Raw genomic sequence first — 24,900 nt, 5'->3', positions numbered from 1 at the left:
ATGTTTATGTTAACCACTTTGGTGGCAGTGTCAGCTGAGGTAGCAATAGAGACTGTTCTCCCAAGGTGCAGTTACAATTTAAGGGGGGGGGGAGTTGGCTCTGCTCTCCCCCTTGTGTTTTTCCAAAGAAGAGTAAGCAGTGGGGCATGGCCGACTCCAAACTTGTTATGCCCCTCAATTGCCCTAACAGTTATCCACACCTTGGTCATGTACTAATTAGATTACTGCAACACACTATGTCGGGCTGCCGAATATTGGAAGCAAATCAAAAACTACAGCTGGTACACTTTGTGACAGATTATTGACTTGGACCACTCACTGTGCACAAATGATCTGTCCTGAAGGATTTGCATCTTCTGTTTTCCAGGTGCTGGTTATTAATTTTAAAGCTTAAATGGTTTGGGTCCTGATTACTCAAAGGACTGCCATCTCCCGAGTATGGCAGTCCTTCTAGATGAGTATTCCCATCTGATGACATCTGGGCTTTACTCCCCATGCCAATACTAGCTGAAGCTCAATTGTTGTCCATATGGGACAGGGCTTTCTCTGTGATTGGCCCCAGACCATAGAACTCCCTCTCAGAAGAGATCTGTACAATGCTCTCCCTCCCAGTCTTCCACAAACACCTAAAGACTGTTTTGCTTGTTTGGTCTTTTGGCCAGGAGGTATAGAACACCACCTGCTCATAATTCCAGTTGTCTTATTTTGTCTTTGGTCTTCATTGCTAACTATTACGTGTTATGATATTTTGTATTGTTAATGTTTTAATTGTTTTATAATGCCCTTGATTTGGTTCTTTAATGAAGGATGGTTTAAAATGAAAAAAGGAAATAAATAGAACAAATAAAAAGAATGGTACACAGGGAAAAGCCAGAGGTAAACATAATATAATGGGGTGGGTCATATTGCTGGTTCAGAAATAAGGTGCATTTAACCTCAGTAACCATACCCTAGGGTCAGGGTTTTTCCAGGAGCAATTCAAGGTGCTGGGAGCCCTTAATGGCTTAGGGCTAAGCTATCTGAAGTATTGCCTACTCCCACATAGTTTTGCCTGTCCTAAAAGTTCACGCAGACTGGCTCTCCCATGTGTCCAACCATATTCCGAAGCACCATTATTAGTTATATGAAGACCTTTTTAGTGGTGGTCCCAGCCCTCTGGAGCTCCCTGCCCCTTGATATTAGGCTTGTCCCTTTCGTCTTCAGTTCTAAATAAAAGCTGAAGACCTTATTTCAGCAGGCCTTTCCCCAAATATACACATACTTCTCTCCGATTGTCCTGTTTTAAGTATGCCTTTTATCCTGCACTTTTATTATTTTAGAGTTGATTATGTTTTATTGTGGTTAAATGTTTTTGCAAGCATCTATGTACAATAAATATATGAATATAATATCCATTATATTAATAAATATAAATTGGAATAAAAGTATTTCTTCAAACTTGTCTCTTGAACATTTTTCTCATCTCATTACACTTTAGTTGTCTATTGGATCAAAAGCTGTAGAACAAATCAGGGCACTGCTAATTAATTGGGCTGAAATCCATTTACTTGGGAGTATGTCTGACTTGACTTCAGTGGGGCTTACTCCTGAATAAAAATCCAAAGAATTGGCCTCCAAATGAAATCAGTGGTAAATGAAATAACCAAAATCATTGTGTATTAAAATACTCTAAACTGTATACTGGACTACATCCATGTATGTGCATTAGGTTGACATTTTGTTCTCAAAATAAGACAAACACTACAACAGAGCATTTTATCTCTTATAAGATGACATCACTTTTTATACAATTGTTTTCTCATTATGTTCTCCTGCTATATCGGAATAATAATGTTTGAAATAACTCCTATCACACAAAGTCTGAATGCTGCACAAAACTAATCAGCATTCTCCTTACACCTCTCTATCTTTAAACAAGTACTCAAAGTAATTTTAGGTCCTCCTCTGAGATGTCAGTAGATGTTGGGATGTACTCTATCAAGTGAAGCAACAGTTTGTTTTTGTTTTTTAAACGAAGGGTAAGCTAAACAGGCTAAACAGATATAAAACAGAAAGAAGCATAAGCCCACCCCTCAACACCCCCCCCAAAAGATAGGTTGTGACGTAGTTACATAGATTCAGACATAAACATTATAGTCAATATTTTAGTGACTCTGAGTATAAACATGAAATGAAATGAGTATTTTTTTTAGAAGTCATTTTTAATTCATGTAAAAGCTAAAGCACAATTCTGTGAAAGTTTACACAGACGTCCTCCAGTGTTATGTAGGATACATTTCCATATAAGTGAGCATAGGAGGCGAACGGGATAATTTTTCAAAGAGCAGAGGTAAAACATGGGCACTCTTGTATGTTTGCTAGTGTGGCCCTGAATGTGCTTTTTAAGCAGCATTGGTATTATGTACTGTCCACAAACATCCAACATTTGTGGATCTTGCCCACCTAATTTTTTGACAAAGGGCATTATCTGTCAGACTGCCTCTCTATTTCTCACAATGATCCCTTTTGGTAATTTTTTCTTATGGGTTTCCTGGCTACTTTTATTTTATTTCTTTTCTACTGTTCTTAGCACCCAAAGTGGCTTTCAAAAAAGAATGCAAATAAAATTAACATACAGTTATAAAACAACAAAATCAGAACAGCAGCACATTGTTGAGGTCGAATCTATGTGCACTGGATTGTTTATACGCAGGACCTATTTGAAAGTGACATTTAACATACAGATAACAAGCAGACTAAAGCCAAGACAATAGCAAAAAAATCATATTATTTCTTTGTTTGGAAATGTCTTGCATAACTCATTCAGAACTTTGCAACTCATGGATGAATAATCTATCCAATACAACTGTCTTGTATTCCAAAATAATAATTTAATGCTGATAATTGTTTATTTTACAGTTTTCAAATTTTTAGTACTATTCAGCTTGCTTTTGCATAAGACACAGGTGCTTCCTCTTTCCTCTAATATAATTACATAAGATTCCTTCACTAATATAGAACTATTTCTTATAATGGCACAGTAATGCCAGTAGCATTAAGATGGAGTTGTTTCAACTTTCAACTATTATATTTATGCTTTATTTTATTTTATTACATTTATATTCCGCTTTTTCCTCCAAGGAGCTTAGAGCGATGTACATGCTTATTTTTAGGTTAGGCTCAGATTGGCCCAGAGTCACCCAATGAGTTTCATGACTGAATATATAGTCTCCCATTCAAATGCAGCCAGTGTGGACTCTGCTTAGCTAAGGGGACAAATCATGCTTGCTACCACAAGACCAGCTCTCCACGCTGGTCCCTGTCAGAACAGGGAACTTGTATATCAAGAAATGCTCCAAAAGTTGTTTAATTATAGAAATGTATAAAATAAATAAATAATATTGTAAATTGTTTTTGTTTTTAGGCAGCTTTTTTATTTTAATGTTTTGTGCTTTTGTATTTTTTATTATTGTGAACTGCCCCAAGACTTTGGTTTGGGGCGGTATAGAAATGTATAAATAAACAAATAATTCTGAATGCAGCAAGCATAAGCCTGCATCAAATCAGATGGGCTCCGCTAAGTAAAATCTTAGTAAATGGGCGCAGCCCTGTTCTTAGTGACCTGGTTTTGGGATAGTGCTGAAATTCTCAGTCTTCAAATTTCTCGTCACATTGTTGGCATTTCAAACAAAGGGTGAGATTTAGTCTTCATTTTGAAATGGAATGGAGATAATTAGAACTATCCATGTCTCTCTGCTTTCTCTTCTAATGTGGCTCCTGAGCACTGTATGTGTGCTATGTGGAACACTGGAAAAAGCTGTATATAGACCAGGGCTCCTCAACTTTGGCCCTCCTGCAGATTATAAACCCTGAACATTCTACTGATCATAAAACCGAAACTGTCTGTCCAATTTGCCTGAACATCAACAGACAACTAGGTGACAAGTGATATCACCACTCCGCTCCCTGCCCCTCAAAGAATCTGGGGGGCAGATTCTTTGCATGTCAAATGACTGAGATACAGCCGTAAAAAAAAAAGTACACTTACACTCTAGAAAACATCAGCCAATCTTATACTTTTAAAAATACCCATTTAAATATTTATAAAACTTTAGGTACATGCTGAAGCAAAAACCTGTTTTGCTTTGAAAAAATCCATCCAGTATTTCCTCAGTTATTAGCCTCTGAAGTCACCATAACAGCAGGTTAAAATAAACTAAGGGTGCTTACTGTCAATTTGCCCACTGAGGGATCTGAAGCCATGGGAGGGGCAACTCCTGACAAGTTCCAGAGAGTAACTTTCTGATTTGAACATAGTTGTCTCATAAAGAGAGTGAGCAATGTGGTACTTGTATAGTTTAAACCACAATATTACCCCTGCCTTCCTTTTATGGACGTTTGCTTTCTTCCTCCACTGAGGCAGCAGCAAGGTGGCAGGAGTGGCATACTAGGGCAAATGAGATGGCAGCTAGGTGGTGAGGTGCCTTGTGAGAGAACACGAGGCAGCAGCAAGGCAGCAAATGGACTTATGAAGGAACGCCGGGCGGCAGCAAATGGCAAATGGACTGGCAAGGCCATGTGAGGGAGCAGTGTGGTTTCAGTGGGTCTTGCGAGGATTGCCACTGAACAAAGAGGCTCTGCATCTGAGGTATACTGCCTATGAATATGAGGCGCCACCAACACAGAATGTATAAGAGCCACCGCTATACCTCTTTCCCAAAGCGCCCAGTCAGATTTTCCTTTCTAAAAAGCTTGGAAAACTAGTCATTCAGAAACCTTCCATTTAAGGTGAGAGCGAAGATGCTTTACATTTCCAGTCATGCTCTAAAAAGCATGGGCACTGAAAGTTAGGGTGCCCATTTTAGCTTCCACGCCAAATATAAGTTGTAAAGACTTTGTAAAGTCTAGTGTACCATGTACACTGGACACATACCTGTATCAAGCCTAACCAAAAAACTAAAGAATGAAGTGAGCAGGACTCTTCTTTCCAATGATCCAAAACAATAAGTTGGCCCCAGCCCTCAGTCCCACCACCAAAGGACGGCCCCCTTTGGCGGATACCTGCAGGCGGCCTGTGCCAGCAGCTGAACCTCCAGCTAGCCCTGGTCCCTTTTTAAACCAAAAGAACCCCAGACCCCACCTCTCAAGTGGGCTTCCAAAGCCTGGCAGTTGGAACATCTCACACACACTTTTAGCTCGTCAGGGCAATTGGACTGTGGCTGCAGCTAGCACAGGAGCAGCAGACGGTGATAATTCTGCTACTCAAGGCCAGGGGGAGGGTGGGTCAGCTCTGCAAACTTCCCAGCTCAAGCAAGCAAAGGGAACTTCTGCTAGTAAAAGAGAAGACCCCCAGCCTCCCAGCAAGCCCTCTCCTCACTGCCATTGTAAATGTTGTTACAATTAACTTGTCTTATAGTGATAAATGCCACCAAAGGGTATTCTCAGTGTCACTTCCATCCACCACAAGAGAGAGAAAAACAAATCATCCTGTCAGAACAGATAAAAAGAGCTTATGCATAGAGTGGATTGATGGTCGATGTTAGCCCTCGATCAAACTTGGGACTGAACAGCCTCAGGATACCTTGAGTGACTGTTCTTGTGATCGGCACTACCTGATCTCTGACATATTACTTGCTTATGTCAAAAACAAATAGTGGGGAACAAGCTACAAGGCAATGCAAGGAAAGCCCCCGGTGCTTTTTGAAGTGCAAAGTCACCCAATTCATTGCATTTTACTGCCGGAAATGGCAACATGAATGACACTCACATGTCATCTATGTATGCACATATAGTGAGTGTTATGTTAACTAATGCACATCTACCTGTGTTTCTGCACAGTGCACTACTGAAGAGCCAGTGGAGATAGTGTGTTGGACATGAACCAGTTGGCTTCAACTCCTTGCTCAGCCATGGAATTCATTAGATGGCACAGCCAAGCTGACAGTGTCAGCTTTACCTTTCTCTCAGGGATGGTGTGAGGATATAATAGGATGACCTCATGTAGATCATGCTGAGTTCCTTAGAAAAAGGGTGGGACTCAGATGTGGTAAATAAATAAATAGACACTGGAAGGGGCTAGTTACCCAAAATAGAGAGCTGAAACTGTTGATACTGCTTATAAATACTATCCACAGGAATTGCATTACAGCTGTGGTATACAGTTTGTAAAGTCATCAGTTTTAACAACTTGAGCTGTTTCTTAATGACAAAGCCCAGTTTTCAGCATCATTACTCAGAAATGTCCCACTCATTCCAATGGGACCTACTTTCCATGTAAGGATTGAAGTTTAGCTCCAATTAAGAGACTGTAACAGGTTTTCCATTGCCTTAGGCTTACTGCTCAGAATAGCACCATTTGGGGACCCTTCATATAAGTATGCTAAAGCATTGCATATTTTAAATGTAGCTATTATATTTTATTTCAAACTGTGGCGTCTGCTTTTCTAAAACCTCTCAAAGAAATCCAGAGGCTGTGGTTTTTGAAAGTGGACATGTAAGTCATTAGTGAAATAACTATGTTGTATGTACCTTTCTCTCCTTGTCTTTTCTAACTTGTCTTTCAAGATCAGGATCTCTTTTTTGAGAGCAAGTTGTTGGCTCTCAGCATCACGCAGTTCTTTCTTCAGATTTTTTATTTCATTTGAATGTATTCCTTCTCGTTTGGATAGCTCCTCTTCATAAAAAACACTTTTCTTTTCCAAGTCAGCTTTTAATTTGGTGATCTCTTGCTGATGTTCCGTGCTGCTCACCCCTGGGAAGCGACCAATTTGTTTCTGCTATTTAAAAAAAAAAGAGGACATCTCAGAATTAGCTTCCACGAGCTGCAGAACTAGGAAAAGATGCGCTTAGGAATAATTGACCCTGGGTGTATACATATTTATATACTAACATACAATTGACTGCAATTAAAATTGTATATTTCATTTTTTCAAATCACAGTCAGAGTAAAGTAACAGATTAGACTTGTTTCTAACAAAGTGGAGCAGATATAAACTTAAAATAAATTAAAAATCAACTAACAGCCAGGACTAACACTCTACACTGCACAGAAAAATTGATTGCTTCAAGTTCTTATGTAGCTGATAGTATTAGTTCTGAAATAATTTGTCCTTATTTCAGCATCTATTTAAATGTTTATTTGACTGAAAAAATAAAATTACAACTACTATTATATTACACACTGAATTTCTTATGTTAAAAGTTTAACTCTACTTCTGAGATTCCTGTTCTCCTACATGGATTAGAATTGTGCCAGGTGTATTAAAATACATAGCACAGTCAATTCACAAAATTAAATCTCAGATTCCGCATAGATGAGAAAAATTGCTAACACACTTTAGGATTTTCTCATCGCACAGTACTGAACCCCTCACCATCACATGTGAATGAGTGATGTGAACGAGAAGGAAAGAATTTGTGTTAATGCACTGGATGGATACAGAATAGGGCACTGCTTACAAGTTCATTGTTTTTATTTTTCCCTCCACAACTAGGAACAATAATAAAGGGCATATCCCTTTGCCCTGTATCTGACTGTGACTATTCGAAGCCATTAGGCAGCTATTATATTTTAAAGTGCTGATGTCAGGAAAGACCAACCTTTAGTCCTTCTAACTCATTTTCCAGCTGCTTAGAGTACTGCTCACTTCGCTCACGCAATTTCCTGTCCTTGGATGCCTCAGCAGCTGCAGCTTCAGCATGTACTTCCAGCTACAAAAATAAATGTTAGCATAGTAACCATTCTTTTGAACTTTTATTTTAGCAATGCATAGAGAAAGAATTAACATATTTCAGTATCCTTTCCTTATTATTTATTTATTTATTTATTTATTTAAAAGATGTATACCCTGCCCCTCCAGTGCACTACTGCTCGGGGTGGCTCACAACAATAAGATAGACACAGATACAATAAAAGTAATAAAATTAACTTTTTTAAAAAAAAAGTCAGATAAAAAACCACAATTATTAGATTCAAATTAAAACTGAAAGTTATAAAAAGCTAAAGAACCTACCAGATATAACGAAATAATAATGGAGCATTAAAAAGCCTCCTTAAAAAGGTGTATTTTAAGTTTTTTTTAAAGCACCGAGGGAGGGAGCATGGCGAAGCTCTTCAGGGAGGGCGTTCCAAAGCCAAGGAGCCACAACCAAAAAGGCCCAGTCTCTAGTTCCCGCCAACCGGATCTCTATTAGTGGCGGGGTCATGAGCAGGGACTGAGATGATGAGCAGAGGGCCCTAACAGATTCATATGGGCGAATGTGGTTCGACAGGTACCCCGGCCCCAAGCCATGTAGGGCTTTAAAGGTCAATACCAGCACCTTGAATCTAGCCTGGGAGCAGACCGGTAGCCAATGAAGCTGATGCAGGATGGGTGTAATATACGTGAAGTGACTTGCACCCACGAGCATCCTTGTGGCAGCATTCTGAACCAGCTGAAGCTTCCGAACAGTCTTCAAGGGCAGCCCCAGGTAGAGCGCATTGTAATAGTCCAATCTGGATGTTACCAACGCATGAGTTACTGAGGTCAGGTCTGACTTCTTCAAGTAGGGTCGCAGCTGGCGTACCAGCCGTAGTTGGTAAAAGGTGCTTCTGCACACTGCCGCCACCCCTGCCTCCAAGGACAGTGTTGTATCCAGAAGCACCCCCAAGCTGTGGACTTTGTCTTTCAGAGGGAGGGTGACCCCTTCCAAGACCAGATTTACCTCATTACTTGAATAATCAGTTCTACCAACCCAGAGCACTTCCGTCCTATCTGGATTGAGTTTCAGCTTAATTATGACTTGTTTGAGATTTTTATATAGAAGCTATGGGCAATTATCATCTCAATCCTAAACACAATTACTAACAAGTTCCACTGACCTACTTACTTGTAAGTGTGCTTAGAACTGCATACTAAGTTCTTCCTTAATCCTGTTATTAGTCTCCAGTTTCTGCCAAGCAGATTTTTAGGATGTAGCTAAATCCTCTAACCGTCAAATAGTCCTTAACACTCACTGTTCAGACTGTTTTGCTTATTACTTTAGCATACTAACGATATATAAAATTCATGAATAATTCATCCATATATTAAAAATGACACAAAATAGCACCCATAATCAGACGAGTGACTAAGTCTTAGAACACATGCTTTGCATGCAGGAGGTACCAGATTCAATCCCCAGCATTTCTAGTAGAGTGGGAAAGACTGCCATCTGAAGTCAGTGTGGACAACACGGAGTTAGGTGGAGCAGTGGTCATCACATGTTCCAGTGGCAGATCCATATGTTCAAATATTATATTTAAAATCTAGTGGCTGAGACCCAGACTTAATGTCCACCAATGTGCCACTGTTTTCTGTCATTTGTGAATGGGCGGTGTGCGATTTTCACGCATTTTTCAATTTCCCCAAAATTATGTCCCCGAGGATTGGGGAATCCTCGGGGAGATTTTTTTGAGGCGGCACAGGCAGCTGCAGAGAGAAGGGGCCACTCATTACAATAGGGAAATGGCATTGCTGCTTTTACCCTGTTCATTTTTCCATAAAAGGAGTCCATGATAAAACACTCATTTTTCTCCTTCTGTCTGTTAATCTTATAAAGCTAGTAAGTATCAAATCAGCTTCTAAAAGTTGGTTTAGCAACTTTTTACCATAATACTGAGCCACTCTTCCAATCTTTAGGGTTCTAGACTGAAAAATGCAACTCTCTGGAAATAAACGGGAGCTTATATAGAGAATTGTGAACAAATGCAAGAGCAGTCAACTATTCACAATTTATTTATTTCACATATTTTTATTTGATTCACAAATTGCTGAAAAGACCAAGAAAGAAACTCTGTTCTGAGCAAAGTTTCATGTAGTCATGATCCCCAAAGTGACTTACTTCCTTTTTCAGTCTTTCTGTTCTGCGTAGCTCCTGCCTCAAGCCTTCTACCTTTTGCATCACCACTTCCATCTCCTCTTCCTTATCTCTGACCTGACGGGTAAGTTTCTGTTTTTGTGAATGCAAATCAGTAAGTCGTTCATTCATCTCAGAGAATTCTTGCATGGCCAGTTTCCGTTGGCTATGTGCATCTTTCAGTTCTTTGGTTTGGGTCTTTAATCTCTCACTTGACTCAATCATTTCCTACAGTTCAAAACAAAAGATGATATGGCCTTCAATTTTAGAATTTTGCAACAAAATGTGTTCAAAGTTCCTATTTTTAAAAATGTGAACAAAAACAAACACCTACCTTCCAACCCCAAATACACATTTGTACAAAATCTAAACATATTTTTAAACAAGAAAGATGTTCCCCTGAAAATGTTAGTACTGGGACCTCTTAAACCAAATCTGAGTTCATTTAATTATGCACAGCCACAATCAAAGCCATTTCTTTCATTATGGAAAATAATTAATCTTATAAATAAATGATGCAGCTGTAGTTTAATTTAAAATGCCAATGCAACAGAGTTTAATATAGGTTTTTTAAAAATAAAATTATTATTATTCTTACTTTAATTTGTACTGAGCTTCCCTCCATGATTATTCCCTAAATGGTTGAATTTGCAAATTCCTCTCCTCCTCCTCTGATTTATTTGTAGACATACATTCTTCTAAAGCTCCCAGGATAACCAGACTATTTTACCACTATTAACAGACTTTAAAATATAACTGAGCCCAAGAAGGTTACTGCTATGTTAGCTCAGACCTGTGTCCCTTATATACACAAGCATCCAAGTCTGCATGTCTGGGGCAGGCACACCACATTTGTTGTGGGGAAATTATTCTTTGAAACTAGGAAAACTACTGATCTGCTAGGTGAACCCTTCCCTTCGGCAGTCAACTCCAACCAGCCAGGGAAGCAGAGAGCTGTTCATCTGGAAAGGCACACAAAACGTTAACTAGCACCAAACCAGCAACTCTGCATAACTTTGGATCCGGTCCAGAAACGGAAGTCCCAAGGTGGCAAATAGTGCTGGGAGGCCAGAACTTTTCAAAAGGAAGACATATGTTTAACTGAAAGAGACCACCACAACAGCTGTTGAATATTGGCTGTAAGTGCAGGTCTGAAGAGGGAGTGAGGGCTGACCAAGCAGGCTGCTTGCAAGGAAAGTGAAACTGGAGAAGGGGGAAAGAAGAGGGAGGAAGCGGGCAAAGAGAAAACCTTGTATATCTTTCCTATTCCACTGAGGGGGCTGGAAATGGGGAAGGGCTCTCAGACTGGTTCCAGTAAGGACTTTCATGTGGTGTGCAAGGCTGGTACCCTAATTTCCAAGGCACTTGAGTGCATGGTGGGCATCTGATTCAAAGCAAGATTTGTACATGGTGTGTACCACAAACAAACCGGGTGGATGATGCATGGGGGAAGCACAAGGGATAGCAGTCAGCAAGAAGTCCCAGAACAGAATTAGGCGGAACATCCACCAGCAAGCTCACTTCTGGAAACTACAGACCACATAAAAAGCAGGGCTTCTACATGGTCTGTGACACAAACCAGCTTGCTGGGGTCAGTGGGGGAGGACGCAGAATGCAAAGGCGGCTGATTTTGGCTGGGAATTCCAGGAATGGCAGTGTCCACCAACAGAATCAAACTGAAATAAACTAGGTTTAGGAGCAATAGAGGAATACAAAAGCAGGTCCTTAGTTAGGAGTCCCAGAAGAGGGTTTTTTTAGCTGGACATCTAACAGCAAGGTAGATCCTGAAAGCACATGGGGTTAGGGTCAGTTATCATGGCTCAAGCAAAGGCAGGGGGGCTTCTGAAAGGGAAATTACAAGATCATAAAAAGGCAGAGAGAGGTTTGTCAATATTCTCTATTGAGGGTTGTAGAAGCTAGATAGAAAAGGGAAAGCTACCTAGTGGGAACACAACACAGACAGGGTTCTGGGTGTGTCAATTCATTCAGTAGGCTGGAGGGTTTTTGATTGCTTTAGGAAGAGATTGGTTTGTCCATTCAGACTTTCCTTTGTCCCAAGACCCTTACCTTGCCTGGCTGGCAATTTAGCTACATCAAGAGCCCTGGATGCGGTTTCTGCCTTTACCAAGCTAAACACACAAATGCTGAACTATATGACATATCATTTCACAAATATATTCTGTGCCTCAAGGCACTAGTTTTTGTCTGCTTGACAGTCTCATTGCCCAAAATGGAGGTTAAAATCCAAAGGTGTGTAGGGAGGTGCTTTGATAACAAGGTTTTCTATATAAACAGCAGTGACTCCATGGAACTTTATAAAATCTGGAATCAATCAAATCACAGATTTGGCAAAGCATGTGATGTTTTTAATAATAATAGTGTCACAAATACACTCAGAATGCAGACACGTTGATAGTATGTTTATATAGCCTAATCATTTTTTCTACACATCTATGTTAAGATCGCTGTAATCTCAACTGAAATGTTCTACAAATAAAATGGACACAAGTGTTTTGCACAGATGAAATACATTTTACCTTATTAACATCATCCCGCTCTTGCTTGAGTGTTTTGATTTGCTTCTCAAAATTTTTGATTTGTCTGGCAGCATCTTCTAATTCTCGCCTTGCAGAACTGGCCTCTTCAAGTTGCTGTTCTAGTCGTCCAGAATCTAGGAAAGAAAAGCACTTGTAAACACTAAACTTAACACTGAATATTGTTCAACAGGGATTAGCAACTGAAAGTCACAGGGGCCAAACCCACCTTGAAAAAAGAACCACCAATTGAGAGCAACAAGACAAGGCGAAGTATATTGTAAGTGGTAATTTATGCGGCTGCTGCTGCAAGATCACCACTCTCTTTAGCTGCTACCTGCTCCATTGCCTCTGTTCCTTGTGCTATGGTTACAGGCAGCTGCTGCTAAATTTGGTGCATACTGCAGCCTTGGGCAAGAACTGGAAGTTTAAGAGCATGTGTGCAGTTGCATGCACTCAAACCCCATTTCCCAAATAGAGGGGAGGTTTCTTAAATCCTTAGCCAGCCAGGCAAAGAGGCTATAAAGATTAAAGATTGTGCCTTCAAGTCAGTGTCGACTCCTGGCAACCACAGAGCCATGTGGTTTTCTTGGTAGAATACAGGAGTTGCTTTACCACTGCCTTCCTCCTGCGCAGTATGAGGTGATGCCTTTGCCGTTATCACTGAAGTTAGCATCTGCCTCCAGCATTTTCCTATATCGTTGCTGCATGAGATAGGTGACTACAAATATATATTTACTAGGCACAGTCTGGAAAGCACACTGTCAGGGAGTTGAACTAACAGCCTCTTGCTCCCTAGGCAAGCTGCTTCCCCGCTTCGTTGGTGATGGGCTCTTAGAAGCGGCCAGAGGAAGCCTACCTCTGGTTCTAGTCAGGCATGAGGGCAGAAAGAGGAAAAACATATCTGTATCTCTCCCTTGGCCTTGAATACCCCAGATGCACAAACATTTGGAAATTAAGCCTAATACAGAAAGGAATACATGAGCAGAAACCAACATACTGTGCACAGCTACCATGACAAACAGAAGCACTGAAGTCACCAAAGGTACATCTAATAATCTTTAATGCTGACATGCTTGGCCTTGGTCGGACTGTTGGATGATCTACAATTAAGAATCAACAGGGAATTGTGACTCTGTTGATCCTTTTGGTTCTCTCAGCGGCTTTTGATACCATCAACCATGGTATCCTTCTGTGACTCCTGAAGGAGTTGGGAGTGGGAGGCACGGCTTCGCAGTGGTTCTGCTCCTACCTCTCGGATAGGTTCCAGATGGTGTTGCTTGGAGACTGCTGCTCTTCAAAACAAGAGCTCCAGTATAGAGACCCATAAGTCTCCATACTGTCTCAAATGCTTTTTAACATCTACATGAAACCGCTGGGAGAGAACATCAAGGGATTTGGTGCTGTGTGTTATTAATATGCTGATGACACTCAAATCTATTTCTTCATGTCAACTTCATCAGGAAATGGCCTAACTTTCCTAAATGCCTGCCTGGAGGCGGTAATGGACTGGATGAGGGAGAACATACTGAGGCTGAATCCAAGCAAGACAGAGGCATTCATTGTGGGATTCGAGATTTAAGTGGTTTAAATCTGCCTGTGCTGGATGGGGTTGCACTCCCCCCAAAAGAGCAGGTACGTAACCTGGGAGTACTTCTGGACCTGAACTTCTCCCTGATTTCTCAGTTGGAGGCAATGAGCCAGGAGTGCTTTTTATTCGTTTTGGCTGATTTGCCAGCTACATTCATTTCTGGAGATAAAGCTACCTTAAAACAAGTGGTGCATATGCTGGAAACACCCAGACTTGACTACTGCAATGTGCTCTACTTTGGGCTGCCCTCGTACATAGTTTGGACACTGCAGTTAGTACAGAATGCAGCAGCCAGGTTGGTCTCTGGGGCTGTCCAAAGAGATCATATTACATCAATTTTAAAAGAACTACACTGGCTGCCAATATGTTTCAGGGCGAAATACGAAGTGCTGGTCATTACTTATAAATCCCTAAATGGCTTGAGTCCAAAGTATTTCAGAGAATGCCTTCTTCTTCATCAACCCTGCCGCCTATTAAGGTCATCTGAGAAGGTCTGGTTGCGGTTGCCACCAGCTCAGTTGGTAGCAACTCAAAACTGGACCTTTTCTAGAGTTGCCCCCGGGACTCTGGAATGCACTTCCTAATGAAATTAGGGTTTCCCCTTCTCTGAATGTTTTTTAAGAAGGACCTGAAAACATCCTGTTTAGCCAGGCTTTTCGTCTAAAGTTTTAAAGCTTCGGGTTTTATTGGCATTTTTATGGATCACTAGCATTTTTAAATTGTTTTAATTGTGTCAATCTTTTAATGGTTTTTAGATTGTGAACCAGTTTTTAGATTTGTAGTTTTAAAACTTTTAATGTTGGGTTTTAAATTATTTTAATGTTAATTATTTTAGTGTTTAAATGACTTTAATTGTAAATCGCCCAGAGAGGCAAGTTTTGGGCAGTATAGAAATATGTTAAAGAAATAAACTGCCCAGGGACTTTTTTGTATGGGGCAGTATAGAAATCTAAGAAACCAACCAACCAACTAAATAAAACTAGTTGGACCGGGCACAGAGCATCTGCGCCTCTGGCCACCAACCCCGCTGTTGTTTTCTTTCCCCGCCTGCTGCAACCATTTTCTTCCCCGTCCACCCCCCCACCGCCCCGCCCCCCCCACCTGTCTGCTGGTGCTTCCCTCTCTCCCTGCCTGCAACTCGCTTGCGAACTCTCGCGAGAGCGGCAACACATGGGATTAGCTCTGGGTACACGTTAGAGAGAGAAAATAAATATGTATGTATGTATGTATGTATGTATGAATGTATATATGCTCTGAGTCCCACTGGTTTCAAGAGAACTCAGTTCCAAGTAAATACAGTCTCAGCGTAGCAAGTATAATCTTATGTTCTAAGTATCCTGATTATATGTTTAAACACTGAACTTTTCTCTTTAACTGATTTGCCAGCTTGGGTTTATAGTTTTATGATGCATAATCACAGTATACAATGGTGTGATATCCCAAATTACATCGGTTGCCATTTTATTTAATGATATAAAATGACAATAAAGCATATAACACAACATAGGCTTTCATACATCACACTTTTAAATTTTGGATGCCATCTAAATCATAAGTAATGCTGTATGTTTTAGGAAGTTAAATAGCAGGAGAGATGTGTGTGTGTGCGTGCGTGTATTTTAAACGACGACAGCAGAAATACTGTATCATCCATAAGCTGGTGGGCAATATCTTGTTGATCATATTCATTTTATATTCAGATGGCTTCATTTATTTATTCCAACATGAACACCATTTGTGTTTATTTTTCCCACTTGGTTTGTTTCTTCTGTAACTACACAAAAGGAACATATTTCTAAAAGCTTTTTTAAAAAAAAAATAAACTGTTAATCCCTTGGAAAGCAAATAAGAATTTGAAAATACATCCAAAATATTCCAACTATGTCACAACTCTGAAAACCATGTTTTGAAGACAATAGTTAAGAAGTGACAATCAAAAAGTTAAGGAGAATAACAAATGCACACACATTTTGGGGATATTTGTTTTATGTCCCCCCCCCCTTTTAAAAAGAAGCTTTAACTAAACTTCTAAATAACAAAGTTTTATGCACAAATGAACATTTTTTCAAAATGTATATCTGGATCCCAGGCCAGAGAAAGGGAGTCCTATTAATTTCAATAAGGCTTACGCTTGCAGCCAACTTATTCTGGATCAGGACCAGTGTCATTTTCATCATAAATATTATAGAAAGACCAGCCAAAGATTTTGGAATACTGGGATTTTACACACAATCAGATATTACTATGTAAAATTCTCAACTCATTTTAATAGCTGAGAAAACTTGCCTAAGAAATGCCAAAAATTATTAACCCTCTCCTTAAATCACCAGTACAAGAAAGTTTATATGCAGTTAGAGCGTGCCAAGATAAACCTCTCCTTCACGCATGCACTGTTTTGTTCTGCTGTCTACTATTTCCTTCACATTTTTTCGCTTTATTAAAGATTCCTCCAAGTTTTTTTCCTATGTAACTTAGATAACAAAATATTATACCTTTGCCCTCAGAAGAAACCGGAAGCATATGCTTGGCTATTATATCTTAGAATGATGGGAAGACAAAAATGTCATAATTTACTAAAACCCCTGCTGAACAGAGCTCTAAATTTGACACATTACTACATTTATTTTTACTAACGATGTTCTTCAGCAGGTGTTCAATAAAGTAACCATTGTTACACACAAGCATTAAAACTGCTTATACAACTGTTAGCCTAGGAGCAGGAAGACAGGATGGAAAATCATTTTAATAGATGATAGACAGAGGTGCATTTAGGTAATTTTGGAACCTTGACCTAAAGGCCTTTGGAGGCCACACTCCCCTGCAAATTCAGCATCATCATGCTCCACTGTGGACCGCACCCCCTGGGACAGACTAAAGAGGATTTGGTGGCCCCCAGAGGCTGTGGAGGCCCTAGACTTCAGCCCCAAAGTCCAGGGGTAAGAGTGCCTCTGATTGCCTCTGACAGACACTGATTTAAATCTTTGTTTCCAACCAATGTCAGGAAGGGCACTCTTGTAAGCCTCAGAAAGATGATAACCCTACACACATTTAGTTCAGAATAAGTCCATTTAAATTCAATGGCCAACATGACAGGTAGCCCTATATTGATGTTCGAGACCCCCTAAGGCTGCTGCGCAACTTGAAAGGTGACCCTGGTGGTATAGCAGAGCAGCGCTTCTGCAGAACAACTTAAAAACACTTCCAGGCAGTGGAAAAGAGCTCTTTCCTCTAATGTTGACATAGGGCTGCCTGTCATGTCGGCTTGTGAAACTAACTATGCAAGGATCAAGCTAAGTATTATTAATTATCACTATCATTTATTTATTATTATTTAACAGATTTTTATACCACCCAAAACTTACGTCTCTGGGTGGTTTATAACAAAAAATGGCAGCAAAAAGTTAAAACATTACAACAATTAAAAACCTTAAAACAATATTTTAAAACAATGTTAAAACTATTAAAACGATATTTAATTAAAAGCCTGGGTGAACAGATGTGTCTTTAAAGATTTTTTTAAATTGTCAGAGATGGGGAGGCTCTTATTTCAGCAGGGAGCATGTTTCAAAGCTTCGGGGCAGCAGTGGAAAAGGCCCATTCCTGAGTAGCCACCAGACGAGCTGATGGCAACTGCAAGTTTTCCCAGATGCTCCTGTGAAACCCAAGGTCTTCTTGTTTCTGATCTGCACTCAGTCAGATTAAAGAACTCTTATGGTGAAGAATAATCTGGGACCGCATTGTTAAAAAGGTCAATGTAAGCATAGAAATGCAATGTCAAGAGCAGCCCTGATAAATGAAGGAATGAGTCCAGTTTTGTAACACCTTCCATTCTGGTATCTTTGTGGCTACATTTACAGCACTTTAAAAAATTCTAAATACCTGGTACAGTCTGCTTCTTGTGCATTTGTAAAAATCCTTTTGCTTGTGCATCAACATCCCAGTTACAGAAGACACCCAACTTTCTATTCTCAGAAAGTTATCCCAGTTGATAACAAAGAGCTAGTTGTTTTTTAGCCTTTCCAGTAGGTTTATGAGATCACTCGGCATTGTGTGTGTGTGTGTGTGTGTGTGTGTGTGTGTGTCCCTATCAACTTTGCAACGCCTGGACCAATATGAGTCAATTGGGTACAGTTGTAGGGACACCTCAGCGACATAGTTTGTGATGATAGAACCCACCCTGATTCAAGATGGCAGACGCGCAAACATTTGTGGCACAAGTGGTCTAACTTGGGAACCACCTAACTGATTTAAACCAAATTTGCTACACCTGTAGGGACACACAGGGATGTCCCAATGGCCTAGTTTGTGATGATGACATCTACTCCAATCCAATATGGCAGACGAGTGAAAGTTTGAGGCTCAAGTGGACTAACTTTAGACAGTCTAACCAATTTGAACCAAATTTGGTACAATTGTAGTGAGTGACACACAGGGACACCTCAATGGTCTAGTTTGTAATGATGTCATCCACTCCGATACAAGATGACAGATGCGTGAACATTTGAGGCACAAGAGTTTTAACTTGTGGACCTCTATTTGAACCAAATTTAGTCCAGTTGTAAAGACAGTGAAAGGAAAGTAGGCAGATTAGTTCTTACTAGAACAACTTGATCAGTAATGCCATACTCTTTGAAACTGACGATGTCACTGTAACTTTTGATTTAGATTTGAATATCCCATGTAGAAATTTCAATATGCACACCATAAAAGGGCTAATCCCCCCCCCACACACACATCTATAAAGGTTGAAATCTTCTCCTATTTTAGCACACTCCAGGATGCAGAAGTGCAATCACCTCCTCCTTACTATCAAGGGGGAAGATACAGGCATCCACAATAAATTTCAAAGTTTTCAAAGCAGTTGCTGTCATTTGCCTCTTGGAAAAATATTTATGTTTCAACATAAACATGTCACCATCATAAAGAACAATAAAAAATAATTTATCTTTCAGACAGCCAGTCTCAGTCTATAGATCTTTTATTTGTATACTGATTTGAGCCCATCTTCAGCATAGTACTTGGAGCAAGTAAAGTTATCTATATACTATTCATAAATTTCACTTAGGTTTTCAAACCTGGATATGCAATTTACACAAGAACAAAATGAATTATAAAACTGTTCCATGCATACCCTAACAAGATTGGGAGGCCAATGTTATTCAGTGCAGTTATTCCACCTACAGTTGTTTTGTGTGTTATATATATATATAAGCATTATACAGATATGTGTGTGTGTGTGTGTGTGTGTGTATATATATATATATATATATGATCTTATCTTCCAATTTAATTCCAACTCTGCCCAAATCACAGACTATTTTGAAATGCCAAGAACACTCTGAATTTAGTTGATTCACTGTTTATTTAGAACTTTGTTTCTAGCAAGTAAGTATGATTACAAGCAGAACTGTGATCACAGATTCATTATGTCTGAAATATCAAGAGCCTATATTAACTCAAAAGACAGACTACACGCTCCAAGGACAACAGCTGCATGATGATGGGGATAGAACATTTAATTCTATATGTATAAATGTGAATTGTATCCACTTATAAAGATTGGCAAGCTCCTAATTTTTATAGCTGCCCTCCTTGTGTTCACAAAGGTAATCAGAAAAACCATTCTAGAATGTCAAAGAGTCTCTCTGCTGCCTGCAAAACTAAATGCATCATGGAGCTGACAGGCACAGCTAGAAGTGCTACTGTGCACTCATGTGTGCTTATGGCTCGGGATAAACTGGCCACTGAAATTGCTATACGAGCAAATCACAAAGCAAGCATTGGCCAGATGTCTGCATCAGCTTCGCTGTGCTCCCTCCCTCAGTGTTTTAAAAGCAACAACTAAACATACATCTTTTAAATGTTTTTAAAATGTTTCATCTGTTGCTTATATTTGGTAGGTTCTAATTTTATAATTCTCAGATTTTAGCTTTTAAACTAACTTCTAATTTGAAACTTTAAAAACTAATTCTGATTATGGTTAGCTTGGATTTCTACAACAAGTTTCTACAACAAGCTATATAAATGCTAAGTATTCATACTGGTAGAGTATTTCATAACAGTGCAAGGCATGTTATGGATGCATTTCATGAATACACAAACCAACTGGAGAACAGGCTGAGGCTCACAAAATGACCTTCACTACAGTGGAGATGCTGAAGCTCAGAATAAACCTGGTACATCCCTGTTACAAGCAACAGATAACTCAAGACAAACACAAGAGCCTTACTTGATGGAAATCTCATCACACTGATGGATACTGGACCTAAAAACAAGTAAGCGCCTCATCTACCTGCTCATTCAAGCATGCTACATTTGTTCCAAGTGTGACACCTTTTTGATCTTTAAGTCAATTCCACCATTAAATTTTTGGTACCTGAAATCCTCTTGCAGAAGCTGACAGAACCCCACAATACAGTGAAGGAGGACTCACAGAGATTGTCAGAGAGAGAAGCCACCACCAAAGAAAAGTGACAGTTGAGACAGACACAGATATGGCGTGAATGCACCCAATGCAGAATCACTATTCAACTTAAAAGAGGAAGCTAGCAAAAGTGGAGGACTCCGAACAAGGAGCAGCAACAAGGTTTGCAAACCTGTAAACAAAACCTTAGAACATAAAGAACTGTGAGAATCAGGGCCAGCCTTAACGGCTGGTGAGCGAGGCGGCTACCCAGGGTGCCTACCTGAAGTGGGTGCTGAGCTTGCACAAGAATTAGAACCTGGAGGTTCCATTTAACCACTGGGAATAATAACTATTAATAATCCATGAATTTATCGAACTCCTTTTGAGGCCACCACCACATCTTGTGGCAGTAAATTTCAAAAATTAAGCATGTGTTCTGTGTAGAAGTACATGCTCTTATCTGTCTCCAATCTACTGCCAGTGAGTTTCAATGAGTGAACACATAAGGGGAAATGGGAGAGGAAGGAAAAAGTTTTGCCTCTCCACTTCCACCCTACAACAGGGGCTGAATTTATCATTGAATGACAAATGTAAAAGTAGAAATTTGTGCAGCAAAACACAGTTTATTCCTTATTTTCTAATAAATTTTAAGCAGAACATTAAAAAGCACAAATGAAGCAAGCAATACACTACAAATTATATTCTATAAACATTATTCTGAAAATGTAATGAAAACCATTTTCTCCAAGCGTATGGCTCTCTTGCTAGGATGGTCTCTCACTGAACAAAAACCAAAAGATAACATTAAAGAGCTGGAACTTACCTGCCACCTGTTTTCTAAGCTTTTCAATTTCTTCTTTTAGGCTTTTAATTTCTAAATCTTTGCTCACTGTCAATGGACCATCTACAGTTGAATAATGCAGGGCCTGGATTGTTTGCGTTGATTCTTTTAAAAGAAGAAGAAAAGTACTCATGAAAGGCTGCTTCCATAAGACTCAATACATGTTTTTAGCATACAGGCTAACACATCTTGAGACCAATTTCCCACATAGTTTTCTGTCCAAGGAAAGCCCAAGGCAATGTCTGGCCTTAAGCAAAGAATATTATCTCTTTCACATTCAATAAGGAAAAAATCTATATGCGTTTTATAAAGCTTTTCCTCTTTCCAGATTGCTTGAACTTCCTTCCCTTTAGGAAAACTTGCAGTCTTTGAGAGTAAGAAAGCAACCTCCATTTCCCTTCAATAGTCTGGAACATTGGGAAAAATTGCACTAAACTGCCAAGCTGTTCTACTATTCCAAAGAACATTAATAGTGAGAGGTATTATATGTAAAGCAGAAATTAATTTGTCTCACGAAGTGACAGTATTTGTACCAAATGTATAAAACAGGTACTACTTATACATATTTAAATCATATAGTATTAAATCTTATTTTCATGTTATTTGTCTAATTTCATAGAAAATTATGAACAATTAGCTCTTCAAAACCTTATTCATTAGATTATGATTCATATTAATGTCTCCTTTACTTTTTTTCTTCCCTTTGTTGGTATTCTTCAAGGTTTAGTCTACTTCTCTACTAGAGATGGGTGAATTCTCCCTGCCTTGCCTTGGACCAACCCGATTTATTCCCCCCCCTCACAAAATTGGAATGAGGTCGGATGATTTTCTCAGTCAGTCTGTGGAACCTTGGGAGATGGTAGCTTTCCTCCCTGTCAGTCTTTCCACCACCCTTTACGTTCTCATTCTGGTGATAGAAGTGGCAGGCATGGGGAGCAGGGTGGAGTTTTCTCCCCCCCGCTCTCCGCCCTGATGTGCTAAAGAGAAGCAGCACTCTGCATCATCATGAGAAAAGCCCTGGTAGCACCCTTTGGAGTTTTACTAAGAGCTACTGCCATTGCAGCAGCCCTTAAGAACACCCAAGTGTGCCTTTGCTCCTGGTAGGCTGCTCTGTGGCATGTCAGAGCAACAAAGAGCAGCAGGGGGAAAAACACAATAGCGAGTGAAGGTCCCAAGGCAACTGAGGGTGTAAAGAGGAAAATACCCTCTGTCTTCCCTGCTGCCACTGTTGGGACTAGTAAATAAAGGGGAGGAGTGTGCGTTTGGGGGGGATGACTGGGAGGTTGGAGAGCAAGGAGGGTATTTCCATATTTAGGCTCAGAGAATAGCTTTGAAATTTAAAAAAAAATTCTTTTTTGAGCTCTCAGAGTTCTTCTCCAATCCCAAGCTTGAAGAAGTTGGCTGGTATCTCTATTCACTTTCAAGTCTTTCTCTCCCATTCCACTGTTTGCTTCTATGGCTTCTGCTACCACTTCTATGGAGATAGCATCAACTGAACTCTTTCTATCTAGCCAGTTTCCCTTTTGTTTTGTAAACATATCCACTTCCTTCTTCATGATCTCTAGTTGGACAGCTTCTCACCACTTACAACTCTGACATTCTCTTTTACCCTTCACCATTTGAGCTTTTGAGAAGAGAACTGCAGTAATAAGTTAAAGAGATGATCAGAGTTATCCTCCTTTGCAATATTGGATGAATGATTCCAGAATATCCAGTGTCAAATACTTCATCTAATATTGCAAATGTGATCACTCTTGTCATCTCTTTAATTTATTATTGTAATTCTCTTAAGAGCATTCATGTTTCTTCTCGCAAACCTCTTCTCCCATCCTCAATTCCACCTATCATCTCATCTTCACCATAAATCAGCCTAGTCACTTTACTCTCTTCTCCTACTTCCATGATTGCTTCTCTTCTCGAATCCTACCTAAACTCTTCCACTTCAAAATTCAAATGCATTCATCCTTGTTTTCTCATTTCCTCCCCTCCCCTTCTCTCTCCCTCTAGTGCAAACCTCCTCCTAAAGCTGTGGAATAGTTTTTCCACCCATCACAACCATTGCATTTCAAAATCTTTCAAATATCTTCCAGTTTCTGCTTGCAAAAAATTTAGTCTTTATATCCAAAACCATGACTCTGGCAAATGCATTAAGTTATTACCAATGCCATATACAATAATTTAATATTTCAGTTATTAGTAAACATTATCACATACATAAGACCACAAAATATACCTCAAGTCTGCCCACAAAATATACCTCGTCTTTCCACAATATGAAGTACAGTTTGTTTGTTGTTTGTTCGATTTCTATATGGCTTTTCATTAAAATACTAATATAAGATAATTCAAAAAATGCACAATTAAAATACCAAAAAGTAAGATATTAAATATTTATTTATTTTTATTTGATTTCTATATCACGCTTCCAAAAATGGCTCAAATACAAATATAAAAATAATATATCTCTATTTAAAAGTTTAAAAACCTATATAAAACAGTAACACACACACAAAAAAAACCCACAAAGCAACAGCAGTAAAAACTGTACTCTCATATAAAAACTTGGTGAAGAGCCATCTGTAATGGAGACGGAAGAGCAGATGCCAGCTGGAAAAGCATTCCTAAGCCTGGGGGCCCTGTCCTAAGAAGGCCCTGTCCTGTGCTTTTCTCATTGCCATCATGCAGAACAGAGCTCTCTCTGATAGCTCCCCAAATGATGTCAATTTAAATCAAATAAATGATTAAACGACATTTGATAGGAATACCTTGAAGTTTTCGACTCAATTCAAGTTTTTCCTGCTCTAGGCGTCTTATTCGTCTTTCATATGCTTCTGTGGCTAAGGTATCCTCAAGTGTCCTTTGAACACTGGCATCAAGGTCCATAGTGGGTTGTCCAGCTGCAAATCTTAGAGTGCTGCGGTCCGAAAGGACACTGAAAAGATAGTTTCATCAATTGTTAGAACACAAAAGCACAACAGATTATACTAATAATATAATTTACTCTGTATCTTAGATCAGTTATTATAGCACCTCTGTTCATATTAGGATATGTAAATTAGATATTATTGTTTCCTGTACAATAATATGTACCAAGCACTTTATAAAAATAAAAAGCAGCACATACATTTAACATGGCAACGATAGCACAGGCTATAGACAATTCACACATTAAACTCTGCAATATCACTGTATGTACACTCAACAGGACTTACAGTTAACTATGTGTCCCTGACAAGCACACTTCTTGTCATATTTCCACAATTTTCAAAATGTATACACCTAAACATGTGGTGGCCCACAGTGTAGGTCAAAGGAACATAGGATGCTGCCATATACTGAGTCAGACCATTAGTCTATCTAGCTCAGTATTGTCTTCACAGACTGGCAGCGGCTTCTCCAAGGTTGCAGGCAGGAATCTCTCTCAGCCCTATCTTGGAAAAGCCAGGGAGGGAACTTGAAACCTTCTGCTCTTCCCAGACTGGCTCCATTCCCTGAAGGGAATATCTTACAGTGCTCACACTTCTAGTCTCCCATTCATATGCAACAAGTGCAGACCCTGCTTAGCAAAGGGGACAAGTCATGCTTGCTACCTCAAGACCAGCTCTCCTCTCCACTACAGGACTCTACATAGGTCCTGTACTATGTATAATCATAAATCACATTCTTATACCAA

The 24,900-nt window shown here is 39.6% G+C and overlaps 1 protein-coding gene across 12 annotated transcripts in view; it reads right to left on the bottom strand.

Moving 5' to 3' along the window:
- The window catches only part of CDC42BPA (CDC42 binding protein kinase alpha), a 281,126-nt gene that overhangs the window by 106,852 nt on the left and 149,374 nt on the right, over window positions 1-24,900 (bottom strand). For all 12 annotated transcript variants that reach the window (XR_008319045.1, XR_008319037.1, XM_053307023.1 and 9 more), the window contains 6 exons: window positions 23,993-24,159; window positions 21,210-21,332; window positions 12,393-12,526; window positions 9,841-10,083; window positions 7,579-7,689; window positions 6,508-6,755 (listed from right to left, as the gene is read on the bottom strand). Coding sequence is in view for 10 of the 12 variants with exons in the window: in XM_053307023.1 (XP_053162998.1) it covers window positions 6,508-6,755; window positions 7,579-7,689; window positions 9,841-10,083; window positions 12,393-12,526; window positions 21,210-21,332; window positions 23,993-24,159 (1,026 nt within the window). In the remaining 2 variants the exon portion in view is untranslated. The remainder of the gene's footprint in view (window positions 1-6,507; window positions 6,756-7,578; window positions 7,690-9,840; window positions 10,084-12,392; window positions 12,527-21,209; window positions 21,333-23,992; window positions 24,160-24,900) is intronic.

The sequence above is a fragment of the Hemicordylus capensis genome, chromosome 1 (genome assembly GCF_027244095.1).
Source record: "Hemicordylus capensis ecotype Gifberg chromosome 1, rHemCap1.1.pri, whole genome shotgun sequence".
Classification (NCBI taxonomy): Eukaryota; Metazoa; Chordata; class Lepidosauria; order Squamata; family Cordylidae; genus Hemicordylus; species Hemicordylus capensis.
This window is presented reverse-complemented; position numbering and strand designations above follow the sequence as displayed.